We start from the raw sequence: 11870 nt of genomic DNA, 5'->3' as shown, positions 1-11870 counted from the left end.
TAACCCTCGTGCGGTCGTGGGGTTGATTTACAAAATCTCCTTTAGGAGCGCTTGTTTCAGGAAATGCTGGCACGCAATCTCACACTGCTGGTAGATTTTTACAAAAGGTGCTTCGCCCACATTCTGCATGAATCAATAAAGTGTATATTAAATATTTTTGATAAAAAATAAACAACAATATTATATAATTAAAATAATTGCTTTATAATATAGATTTTTAATGCATAAATAAATTACCTTTTATATAATTAACATATTAATTTTAAGTCTAAACTCAAAGTATTTAAGGAAGTACTCATAATTTAATTTCTTAATTTCATAAAATCAATGCTTACGTAATATGGGTCTTCAATAATGCGTTCATCCGGCTTTAAGCCAAAATCCCCCAGCAGGAGAAGCTTGGCCGTGCTATAATGCGGAGCCAATCGCTTTAGGGCAGCCAAATTGCTGCGATCCATAGCAAAGATATAGTCGAACTTGGTGAAGTCCTCTGGAATAAGTAGCCTTGCTCTGCCATGGTACTCGATGTTGTGGCTGGCCAGCACAGTAAGGGCTCGTTCATCTGGTCTCCTGTCGCAGTGCCATCCTTCGATTCCGGCGCTATCCACATGCCACTCCCCCTGAAGCCCCGCCCTTTTCACTACGTCAATCATAACAGCCTCGGCCATTGGGGAGCGGCAAAGGTTGCCTGCATGTGCCGTTCATTTGCATATTAATTAACCAAAAATGCAAGGATTAATATAATACAAGAGGGTACACACCCACGCAGACCATCAGCACGCTGCTCTTCTGTGATCTTCTTCCCATGGCTCACAGTTTGATATTTTGGGAGTGTTTTTTCTCTTCCCGAACTATGTGGACTGAGAAATTTGGGCGGTCTCGGAAATGTAATAGTCAATGGGTGTGTTTAAGTACAAAAGTGTTTAAAAACGTGTGTCGAAAAACGTTATTGATATCTGTGAAAAAATGACATCTGAAACAATAAACACTGCGTTTAATATTCATACCTTTCCAAAAAAGATGTTTCTGTAATTTATTTATTATATCAATATCAATTTATTGTATGTTCGATAAGAATAAACTTTCAATTAAATTAAATCTTGATTTGCATCTACATGTTTTATTTTTAAAATTCGAAGTAGCAATGGGTACAACTTTAAAATATGCTTTAAAAAATTATGTTCTTAACAACAACATTGCTGATCATGTTCAAAAAAATCTTTTAGCTTTCGATAATGCATAAATAATTCTACGGTTTCGCTTTGTAAGTGCCCTTTTAACAATTGTCAAGAAATTGTTAATGATAGCCTGAACAAGACATGTAAACATTTCTGAGATATAAACAATCTCCGGATTAGTCTACACCTGTGTAGTCAGCACTGAGGATGCGAGCTCAGTTTGGCCGTTACACTCTGTCAAGTGGTTCCTAGTTCGGATCACACCTCTGGCTCTTCCGGCTGCCTGGTGCATGCACCACATCCTGTTTATCCAGCGTATGTGCACTTCGAAAACTCGGACTAAAACCTGCGCTTGAAGCAACTTTAACTATTAGCATTTAATTAAAGTTCATTTGCCGGCGACAGACTAGGTCACTTCCACCCACTCTGTTGGGGGAATGGTGTTGCCCAGAGGAATGAAGAGATGTTCAACTCTGGCCTCCGTTCTGGTTTCGGTTTGGCATTGGGTGGCCCATGAACATGCAAGCTGCACCTGCTGCTCAAAGGACAGACTGGACCTAAAATAAATAAATAAAGTTGCTTTTTATAAATAAATTCGGTTTGAGTTTTATGCAAATTCTACACAACCATCAGGGGCAAACAAAAGCCAGACGAAATGCATGTGCACAAACTTTGCCAAGTTGCTGTTGTAGCCGTAGTTGTTGATGTTGCTGTAGCTGTTGCTGCTGATGTTGATGTTGCTTTTCCTGGTAGTTGGGGGCGGCTTTGATGGCATCAAAGTGAGCTTGTCGTTGTGCAGACAAATGTTACGTACTCTCGTCACACTCTTACATATGCAAATTTCCCTTGCCGGCGCAGTGCTGCAGTGCGTCCTCCACAATTGACAATTGTTGAAAATGCAAATGGAAATGGAAATGCCAAGACATGTGCCCAACAGCCACACCAGCAATTCATACATATGCCGTTGATATGAAGCCATGGACGAGGGTTAAGAGGTAGAGGTAAAGAGGTATAGAGGTATAGACAAATGCAAAGGCGTTGTCTCTACTATCATCATCCGGCGACGACATCTCCTCAGATAAGATAAACGATGGCAGAGTCAACAGTAACAGAAATAATGTACGAAAAGAAATTAAATAATATTTGTAATATAGGACAGAGATATGTAAAGCAAATACAATCACAATTAAACTTGGCCAAAAGATTACTGAAAATTTGTTCAATTTGGTTCCTCCAATTTTTAAGGGATTCTGAAAAAAACATTTTAAAATATTTAATTAATCTATAACAAATTAAAAAGGTGTATAAAAATGTGCGGTCAATATGGTAGCCCAAAAAAATTGTTTTTATTACCGTTCATAAAAATATATTGTGTTATTAAGCCGGTAGATCATTTTTTTTAGATATACAAATATATTTTAGTTTTGAACCAATTCTATAACTCGAAGTTTCCTACTTAATATATTTAAAAGTATTGTGTAACTATTGAAGCCCCTAATACGAACGGAAAGTGTGTTTTAACTGAATAAGACTTTGGTACAGTACTTTGGTCTTTAAAAAATTGTTTTAATATAAGTATGAAAATTTCTTTATAGTTTTGTCCACTGGTTTTCTCAGTGCATTAGGGTAAGGTCAATGTAAATAATGAAAACGGCATACGTAACACACCGCAGGCCAAAATAAGTTCTCAAGTGCAAATGAGGTGAATGACAAGAGGTACGAAACCATCATAACCTCTGACCTGTCTCCCGGCGACCCAAAACTCCCACTCGGCTGACAGTCGAGAGCAAACATGTCCGAGATGAACATCCATTCTGCATTTGGCAAATGAAAAGCGGGAAAGCTACAGCTGATGTAGTAGCTGGCAGACAGCTTGTCTATGCATCGCTATCTCTATCCATCTGGGTCTCTACCAGATGTATCTGGAATCTGGTATCCGTATCTTTCTCTCTGTCTGCCTTTTGCAGCTTCATCAAATATTTAGCGCCAGGCAGGCGTCTTTTTTCCCGGGGGACAGAATGTTGGGACGGAGGGACGGAGCCATACAAATAAGCGCATTCATTGTGTTCGTTCAGTGTAAATACGAAACGGATGTAGCACTGCTTGGAAAATAACAACTTTGAAAACTTAAGAGCCGACCTCGACTGTTGTGATACTGTAAACAGTTGATAAGAGAAAGTTTATTGGGCATACGGAGACCCTTTAAAAATATTTTAATTAACCAATTATGTATGAACTTAACAATAAGTATTCACTATATTTTTTATAAATAAAAAATTAGTTAGCAAATGATAGTATTTATATTTGTGGCACCTCTTGAACCCTGGACTTACACAAAAGTAACAAAACACAAAACAAATTTGTTATAATAATACATGTATAACAATAAAATAATAACAGTATTATAAACAATATCTAATATCTGACTCTAGCTTATTTTGGTTAGCTTTCTCACAGACAATTTAATGACATTACGTTTTTCAGTTTTATTTGGTGTTATAAATGCTTCTATGTATTCAAACTTCAAGAATTACTCAAAGTGTGTTAGGAATACCATTTTTTTTTCTTTTTTACGAAATATTTATAAGACTGTTAGAATTTTTAGACATTTTAAGACATTTATATTAAGCTAGAGATTTTAAAAGGTATCTAGCTAGACCCTAACTTGCTAGGTTAAGCAAAAGAACACTAAAATTGTATCGATTTGTCATATTAATAATTTTCAACCAACAAATGTTAGTTTCAAAGTTGCCAATTTAATGGACTGCATGTCATGGAGATATATAAAACGCAAAGGAGCTGTCAAAGTACCGCGCACGAAACTAATGAATAAAACCAACTTTGAGGGAATCGATTTTAGTCTTTGTTGTTTATACGTAAATTTAATAATCCGCCCGCACCCTCCCAAAACTGAATATACCCCTCAGAACAGCAGATGCTTTATAGAGAGCAGGCGAACTACCCTTCAATAAAATGGGGGTGTGGGCAGTGCCAACGACCAACGAGCCGCAGCAGCAGCAACAACAACCGGCACAGCCAAAAAGCCGGCAACAACAAACGCCCTCGCACCGGCAACATGTTGCATGCTGCTGGCGTACCAGCAACACGAGCGCCAAACATTGCATTCGCGACTGTGTGGTGTGCGTTTATCTCGCTTCTACTTGTAATGTTGCTAGCCAGAAGTCAGCAACATCAGCAGCATTTCGAAAACTTGTTTTCAACGTAGTTGGGTTTAGTTTACTTTGAGACTGCGACGCAGGTGGACGTGTCCGAGAACGAGTTCAAGTGAAAGAGAGCGAAGAACGCGAGCGGAACGTAAGCGGACCGCGCTATAAAAACACAACAACTACCCAACAGTTCAGTGTTTGTCTTTAGTTTTATGGCGCGCGCGTCGCGTCAGGTAGTTTTTCAGATTCAGATTCAGCCATAGGTATATTTTTTTCGTGATTCGTCTCGCGGCGGTGTTTTATGGCTGACAAAACCATCGAGCGTGTAAAGGTTGTACTACCCCAGCACTAAAAGGTGGTGTACATTCTGCGCGAAATGTGCTAGTGTTTACCCTTTGCCGGGATTACGATTACTCATCGGCGGCGCATCATCGTCATCATCTTCATCATTAACAACAACTCCAGTTCGCGTACAAACGAAATCCCAAAACCAGTATCTGAGCCCAAGTATCTGCAAGATACGTGAGACAGTCCAGACCACATCCACATATTGGAATTTACTTAACACGTATGCAACAACGCCGCACACCAATACCAGTCAACATCGAGCGGGACCCATTGGATTTTTGAAAAACTAAACTACAGGGTAGGTAAAATCGGTAATCGGGGTTCGATTCCCTAGAAAAACCACTCACACTTGTCCAGCTGCGTTTTTCCAACCCTCAAAACCTTGAGAATCGTAAAGACCTGCTACCTGTTTTTGGGATTGACCGTGGTTTTCCGTTTAGCCGCTAGAAGATTTCACTGCACATATATCGAAAGCTATGGCTATTTATAAATACCCTGCGTTTTGGGGCCCAGGCTCAAATCCGGTTTTCATGCCACCATATCCCAGCCCAAGTCTGGCGGGGCCAACATCAATTCAATTTCTACTGGCTGAGTGAGTTTTTAACTCCCAACAGAAGAATCTCCAGGTCGACGAGCATCTTCTCTGTGATCTCTGGAGCTGGTTTCTTCGAGCCGTTTTCTTTTCCCTCGCTTTGTTTTCTTTCGTTTCGTTTTCGTTTTTTACTATTTGCCAATCGTGCCGATCAAGATGCTGTGGCTTATTGCCGCCAAGATTTGGTTGGCCTTTTTTTTTTTGCCGATGAAGGTGCATGGCCTTATTTACCCAGTTTCCAAATCGCTCACCGATTTCTGCTTGTTCTGTTTCGGGGTTTGTTTTTGAGGTATTTGCTGAATCACACGGGGATCATTTGAATGTTTTAGCCAGACAGTCGCTGGAGTCGGTTTTTTTTTGTTTTTCGAGTCACACCCATGGCGAGTAAGTATCCCGCTCCGGAATTGACTCACGGCCAAACAATGCGACATGCGGAGAATTGCTGTGGGGCCACTGGCACGAGTAAAAGAGAAAAAATCAAAATGCAAAACTTGTTGCTAATAAACAACAATTACAACAACAAAAACAAGTTCAGCTAACCACAAAAATGCTGGCAGCTAAACTCTAGAGTCGTTGCCCAGGAGCTCCGCACACGTAAAACAAGTCGGAGTACGGAGCCGTTTGCTGATGTTGCTGCTGTCACACTGGCCACCAGCAATACCAATAGCAACAGCAACACCAAGAGCAACATCAGCAATTTGTTGTTGCTGCACAAAGAAAAAAACACGGCCATAATGGGTATATATATCCTGAACAACCTTTTTCTGGGCTGCAATCAAAAACAATTATCGTTTAACATCAATAATGTTTTAGCGTTTAACAAAATCGGTCACAAATTTATTTGTTTTCAAAACCTTTTAATATTAAAAAGTGTTTGGGTGTCACAAAAATTATAAAACGCTCAATTAACCCCTAAATTGACGCAGACGTTTACAAAAAGAACCTGGCTACTGTTGTTTTTCGGTAAAATATGTGTTAACAAGATTTACATGGCACTTCTCTTAAACTAGTATTTATTTTTATGGTTTTTATGCAAATTGTAAACTATTTATAGGGTTTATAAAAAAAAAAAAAATTTTCACTGTAAGAGCGTGTATTTTTGTCGCGATGTAAAGACCATAAAAAGCGGCCAAGTGGCCAGCCGCCTCGGCTCTCCTCTGCAAACCGTAGACCAAAGAATAGTGCTCGGGCAAGAGTTGCCATAACTGTGTCAGTGTGCAACTAGAAGAGGTATAAGCTTATTAAGCACACTGGCTTAAGATCGACCGATGCCACAAGATAATACCCGTACCTCTGCGGCGATTAAGTGTAATTAATGCCGACAGGTGTCACCGAATTGGCGCAGGCTCAAAGAGATTGCATCGCCCTAATTGGCCACACCAATTAGCAGCTATGCACGCACTTTCGCCACTTCAAAGACGAGACTTCAACTAGTTGCTCTCTTTATTCACGTGATTAGCATGTAGACCGCTACGGATTTCTCGTCATGTTGCAGACTCTAGACCTCCTCTTGACTCCGGCGGACGCACCTGGTGACCTTGCGCTTGAACTCCGCGTAATTCTCGCGATACTCCTTGGCCGCGTCCACATTGGCAGCCGACTCGTCATTGGGATCGGTGAGCATGGAGATCACCGAGAGGAGGATCGTCTCCACGGTATGAACGGGCAGCCAGCGCTCCTCGGCCTTCTCATAGCCCCATTTGTCGTCACCCGGCTCGTGGAGGATCGAGATGCAGACGTCGCCAGCCTTGTCGATATTCGGATGCCAGATCTCGGTGATGAACTTCATCCGCGGCGGACGCAGTGGGTATTCCTTGGGGAAGACAAGGTGCGCCTTGAAGCACCCACCCTCGTAGAGGGTGTCCGGCGGGCCTATGATTACCACCTCCCACCTGAAGATGTCCGAATCACTGACCAGGCCGGCGGAGAAGCCCTCGACGGGATTGCGCTGCAGCTCGGAGAGCTGGCGATTGAGCAGTAGCGATGCTTGCAGTTCGGACATGTCACTGGACTGCGGGAATTACGTCTTTTAGTTGGATGGATCACCAGAATTGGCCCCTTCTACTTACTGGAATTTTGTTCAATTTATTTCGAGTCACTTTCTGGTTTACTTCTACAGCAGCGACCTGCCAGCTAGCCCAGTCAGCTGGTGCGGCGACTACTCTGATTTCTAGCAGTTTTGATCAAGGCTACTTCGAACCGATCAAAACACTCTACAAAATTAGATTATTTATGCTGAAACACTTGTTTTTCACATGATAATCTTTTGAACTGAACAAATAATATTGGTAGTATCAAGCCGTTAATTTAATTTTAATTGATTTTGTTTTATCTAAACATTTTTTAATCTGGCAATTTCTTTCACTGAGATCAATTTATAATCTAACAATTAATATTAATTTCATATTTGTATGTTATTAAGAATGATATGTTAATGTTAACAACAATATGCACTTCATTATTTTGTGGATATAATTGTTGTAGAGTTCCTCAAAGATCCATTCCTTAAGTCTAGTAGAGAAATGTCATAAATTGTAAAAAGTTATTAAATTTTTAACAAATTTTTAATGATAACAACAAAATGCATTTCATAATTTTATGGCTACATTTTTACTTACACACATGCTTTTTTATAAACCTTAAGAACTTGAACGCATTGAGTGCAATTCAATATAAAAGATAAATTCCTTTAGTATGCTGGAGAAATGTCTGCAGTCATCTTGTAACAATTGTAGCTCTTTCAATGGCGATGGTAGAGAAACTATCTCCATAGAAATCCTCTTGAAAGCGACTTGAAAGTTGCCATTATAAACTCTTTTGCTCATGGTCTGGAATGGGCCGAGGAAAGTCCCTCTTTCCTTTCATTTCCCTCCATTTCATGCAATTACTTGGCCGTCGCTAATGCTACTGGTGCTTGTGGCTCTTTTCCTTTTTGTCCGTGCTGGCTGAATGGAAATTATGATGGCCGCCACATTGTTGCCGTTGGTTTTAGCCTTTCGTAATTGCGCACAAATGTTGGCCCAGCAGAGTATCTTGTTGGCCGGCAACTTCGACCACGACATGTGGCTGCCCCAAACTCAATCGCATCCATTGACTTTTCCGCAGCTCTGCGGTTTTTCTTGTTGCCAATTGCATTTTACTTCGACAGAGTTTTAGCTGGCATTTGGAAATCCCAGCGCTAGCCGACTATCTGACTATCGCCAACTGAAATTATGTTGCCGCAAATGTGTGAATCGTTAATGTCTTGCTGCCAGCTGGGGAACATTGCGCTTGGTGTTTCGGCACTGCCGGTTTTTCAAGTTTTCCATGCTGCGCGTTTTCACGAAAAAATTCCAAACGCGTTCGCGTCGCTTTTTTTTATGCATTATTGCTTTTGTAATAATATTTACCTTGCTCCGCTGCAGCAGCAGCAGCAACAACAACCTCATGTGGGGAGTTCTTCTAACAGAACCAAGTCGGATTCGAAATTTGCTAAATTATCCAGCACATGCACATGCCGAGGGAGGCGGAGGGTAAAACATGTTTGGCCAGCACATAAGACCGACAGCTGCTGCTCGGCCGGTTCTCCAGCTCTTTCTTTATCTCTCCGTATCCATTCGACTCTGCCCATTTAAGTGCCACATGTCGGAGATGTTACTCCGGATCCCGCAGGGAAAGCGATATGACAGCGAGAGCCGGGAAACTCACACGTGCCACAGCGCTCCTCCCAGTTAAACTCAAATTTCCATGGCCGCTGCACTAGGGGAAAAACGCCCACCACAATCCAGATCAAAAATCTCGTGGAAATTGAGTGCTAAGCATTTCAACAGATCAATAAATATTCACTTAAGCGTCATATAAATTAATGATAAACGTTTATTGGATAAATCTAAGCAAGGCCTTTAAAGCATTGTTAAATATCTGCTCTAATTAAATTATTGCTGCTTAAATACAATTTCATTAGTTATTGATATTGAAATCATATTATAATTTAATGCCTTTTATTGAACAATAAATTTTTGAGGAGATTTGGCCATTAGGTTTTTGGCTGTTACCTTGTGGTTTGAATTTTGATTTGTTGCCAATCTATACATTTTGAGGCTGCTAGAACTGTTTTAAACAATATAAATAAAGTGTATAATTAATGTATCATATATTAGGTCTTATGTAATAATTAATATTTGTGCCTTCATGAATTTGTTCAGTGTAGGTAAAGTGTCGCGTTCGTGCCTATTGCCAGTGTTAAGTTCGGCTCACTTTGTGAAATTGATTTCCAATATTCATTAAGACACCCACACGCAAATATAGAGACCGCCTCGGGGTCGTTGCCATGGCGTTTGTCCATTTAAAGGGGGGTGTTTAAAATTCATCTGCTCGTAGATTTTCCGTTACTTTTTTTTGGTGGGCGTGGCGGTTGCATGCGACAATTGCACTTCCGGCAATACCAGCATACACCACTCCTCAATATTTACTTTGCATTCGGCTATTTTCTCCCTTTGCTCAGACAACTCTAGCTTTTTTTTTGGGTTTGGCCTCTGTTTCAAACGGGAGCAGGTGCTCTCCTGGCTGCGTGCCTCAAATTGCTGGCTCATGTTGCGTCCATCAAACCAGCTGACGGCGTGGATCAATTGAAATGGCTTTTTCTCCGTTTTTCCATCACCCTTCGATGATGCACCGCCGTCGAGTTGCTGCGGTTGCTTCTTGTCGCTGATGACTTCCTGGATCTTATGACGTGGCAACCTGCAGATGAATTGTCTTGCAACTCGATCATAAAATATATTAATAGTTTATAGAGCGGGAATGCAATGTTTCGTATTGGAAAACGTAAGAGGCACTCAGAAAGAAAGTTTAAAGATATCAGATCATAATAAAAAAGTATGACCCACATTTGTTTTATTGGTGTATTTTAGTTTTGAAAATAAAATTAATACGTTCTTTGGGTTAATTGGGGCTTTAAGGTATTTCTTTCCACAGTAAACCGATATTAATTAAAATATACCTGTAAAAAAACATGTTTGACTGCAATAACATTTATTTTTATGCTTCTTTTATAGTCTATTTAAGCATTAGTTGTTTTGGCGATGTCTTTTGGAAACACATCTACTTTTTCGAAGCTAAAACTAACAAAAACTAGCTACATTAAAAATAAATTAAAATGTAGGCAATACATTCAGGTTTTGAGCAGCAAAAACTTGAACAGCAGTGCAAAAACAGAACCTCTCTCTGCACTTCTCATAAATTCAACTTAAGTGAGTGACCAACTGGATTTTAGTGCTTTATTGGCGCTCTGAGTTATGCACTCCCATGTTTATTGCCCCCCGCGCACATGTTCCAATTGCATGCAGAAATATGGGGCGGAATTGCTCTGCTCGGAGAACTGGCCATTATATCGTTCCGCATTGAGGCAGCAAAACAATGCTAAAGAGAGAACTCAATAAATTGCAGAAAAGTGTAAAGAATGAAAAAATAAACAAGAACGAAACTGCAAAAAAAATAGAAAGGAAAACAAGCTTTCCACTTGCAGTTTTAATGTGTTTTGTGCGTTGTTCCTCGTTTTATAATTGAGTTGGCAGTTGCAGCTAAAGTTGGAGTTGCAGCCGTGCACTCTCGCCACGCGAAGCCCACTCACTCACCTCCTCTCCAGAGCAAAGAATCCCCTTTTTCACGTTATTCCCCGGTGGAAGTGGGAGTTGGCATCTGGATTTGGGCTCGCTGCTGTGCGTTCGTGTGCACTGAATGCGAAAAAGTTCTGCACACTTTTTGACTGAAACGCGATATTATTATTCTTCATATTTTTATTATTATTTTCATAATACTCAGCCCAGTGCGGACCTACCTTTGTGCGCTGCATTGAAATGGAGGTGCAAACTCAAACGCTTGGGGATTTGGTGCACTACCGCCAGACAGAAACCACCATCCTTGCGGTGGGTTTCGTAATGAGCGCTTCCGCCAAGCCATTTTCTCTTTGATACACTTGAAAAAAAATCGTTTCATTAGGTTTGACTTGGTCCAGGTTTAATTATTCCTCAATTTGTTGTGGGGCTTTCTTTAATCACACTTCAGTAGGATGGCCTTAGATAGAACATTTTCAAAAAATGTTATCTTATCAATTCTTATGCCTTATCTAACTCATCCTTTTCTTTTTTCTTTCAGAGTTTGCCTGATTGTATGGTAAGTTTTTGAGCTGAATTTTTTAAATATTAATGTTTTGAAAATAAACATTTTTATTTCTCTACTAGTCTGTTTTTTGTTGAGCACACTAACACTTAGTCCAACGGGGCCACATTTAAAAGGGCATTTTCTTTCCATCACCACACGGCGCCCTTTAAACTAGATCGAGTCTCCATAATTTCTCAATTTCTTACTTCATTAACGGGTTTTTCATTGCATTTGGCCAGTAATTTGTCGGTTCCAATGAAAGATCGCCCAGGAAGCCAAAGACTCTTAATTTGTCCGAACATAAACGTTGGCCGTTTCCTATAATTTTCCTACACCGACAAGTGAACCCAGTAAACTGTGAAGTGTGAAGCGTTATGCGTACGAGTGTGTTTCATAACTCACTCATAAGACCGGCAAACAAATGAGCAAAAGTGTGCTACTGGGGAA

General features: G+C 40.4%; 4 protein-coding genes across 4 annotated transcripts in view; 1 reads left to right on the top strand and 3 right to left on the bottom strand.

The window, feature by feature from the left end:
• Positions 1-6: 6 nt before the first annotated feature.
• LOC108139347 (low molecular weight phosphotyrosine protein phosphatase 2) lies at positions 7-967 on the bottom strand. The gene is made up of 3 exons (XM_017262071.2): positions 762-967; positions 336-688; positions 7-123 (listed from the first exon to the last, which is right to left on the bottom strand). The coding sequence occupies exons 1-3, from the start codon at positions 805-807 to the stop codon at positions 28-30; spliced, it is 495 nt and encodes a 164-aa protein (XP_017117560.1). The 5' UTR covers positions 808-967; the 3' UTR covers positions 7-27.
• A 184-nt stretch (positions 968-1151) lies between these two features.
• Positions 1152-2405, bottom strand: LOC108139169. Its single transcript, XM_017261788.2, has 2 exons — positions 1806-2405; positions 1152-1735 (listed from the first exon to the last, which is right to left on the bottom strand). The coding sequence occupies exons 1-2, from the start codon at positions 2155-2157 to the stop codon at positions 1590-1592; spliced, it is 498 nt and encodes a 165-aa protein (XP_017117277.1). The 5' UTR covers positions 2158-2405; the 3' UTR covers positions 1152-1589.
• Positions 2406-4432: 2027 nt separating this feature from the next.
• The window catches only part of LOC108139191 (polyglutamine-repeat protein pqn-41), a 54069-nt gene continuing 46631 nt past the window's right edge, over positions 4433-11870 (top strand). Inside the window, exons 1-2 of the mRNA XM_017261820.1 lie at positions 4433-4991; positions 11418-11435. The gene's annotated coding sequence lies outside the window, so the exon portion shown is untranslated. The remainder of the gene's footprint in view (positions 4992-11417; positions 11436-11870) is intronic.
• LOC108139193 (ubiquitin-conjugating enzyme E2 G1) lies at positions 6711-7478 on the bottom strand. The gene is made up of 2 exons (XM_017261831.2): positions 7355-7478; positions 6711-7296 (listed from the first exon to the last, which is right to left on the bottom strand). The coding sequence occupies exon 2, from the start codon at positions 7285-7287 to the stop codon at positions 6784-6786; it is 504 nt and encodes a 167-aa protein (XP_017117320.1). The 5' UTR covers positions 7288-7296; positions 7355-7478; the 3' UTR covers positions 6711-6783.

The sequence above is a fragment of the Drosophila elegans genome, unplaced genomic scaffold, assembly GCF_018152505.1.
Source record: "Drosophila elegans isolate 14027-0461.03 unplaced genomic scaffold, ASM1815250v1 contig_476, whole genome shotgun sequence".
Lineage (NCBI taxonomy): Eukaryota > Metazoa > Arthropoda > Insecta > Diptera > Drosophilidae > Drosophila > Drosophila elegans.
Note: the sequence above shows the minus strand (reverse complement) of the source record. Positions and strands in the feature narration are given on the sequence as shown.